General features: G+C 43.6%; 1 protein-coding gene across 1 annotated transcript in view; it reads left to right on the forward strand.

Annotated features, from left to right (window-relative positions):
• Window positions 1-668, forward strand: part of LOC119585203 (cathepsin L-like) — a 10716-nt gene extending 10048 nt beyond the window's left edge. The window contains exons 5-6 of the mRNA XM_037933853.1: window positions 94-285; window positions 482-668. Of these exons, the coding sequence (XP_037789781.1) occupies window positions 94-285; window positions 482-664 (375 nt within the window). The 3' untranslated portion in view covers window positions 665-668. The remainder of the gene's footprint in view (window positions 1-93; window positions 286-481) is intronic.
• The last annotated feature ends 40 nt before the right edge of the window (window positions 669-708 follow it).

Here is a 708-nt window from a genome sequence, read left to right on the forward strand (position 1 = left end):
ATCTACTATCTAAGGAAATACTTTGTAGTAATTTGGTGGAAAATTTCCCAGCTTGTCACTATTCCCCATTAATTGAAATGCCCTGGTTTTCAGACTGGTGCCTTGGAGGGCCAGACATTCCGCAAGACTGGTCAGCTGGTGAGCCTCTCGGAGCAGAACCTGGTGGACTGCTCTCGCAAGTTTGGCAACAATGGTTGCAACGGTGGACTCATGGACAATGCCTTCGAGTACGTCAAGGAGAATGGCGGCATCGACACTGAGGAGAGCTACCCATATGATGCAGAGGTAAGGAACAGGAAGGAAGGGGTTCTTGAAAGCTTCAAGATTTTCCGGGGTTTTGCGACAAATAAATATTAAAAATAAAAGATAAAAAGTTTCAAAAATTTTTCTAATTCTTAATCCTTCAAAAACCAAAAAATTTTCAAAATCCCCAATATTAAGAGTCGCAGTACTTCAAGATAATAAGTGTAAACTCCAACAGGACGAGAAATGCCATTACAATCCCCGAGCTGCTGGTGCCGAGGACAAGGGCTTCGTTGACGTGCGCGAGGGAAGCGAACATGCACTGAAGAAGGCTGTTGCCACCGTTGGCCCAGTGTCTGTGGCTATTGATGCATCTCACGAGTCATTCCAGTTCTACAGCCATGGTAGGACTTCTTTTTGAAATTTGTTGTAAATTATTAAAATTTTAGGGGATTTAGTACCCCC

This window comes from Penaeus monodon, chromosome 19 (genome assembly GCF_015228065.2).
Source record: "Penaeus monodon isolate SGIC_2016 chromosome 19, NSTDA_Pmon_1, whole genome shotgun sequence".
In the NCBI taxonomy this organism is placed as follows: Eukaryota; Metazoa; Arthropoda; class Malacostraca; order Decapoda; family Penaeidae; genus Penaeus; species Penaeus monodon.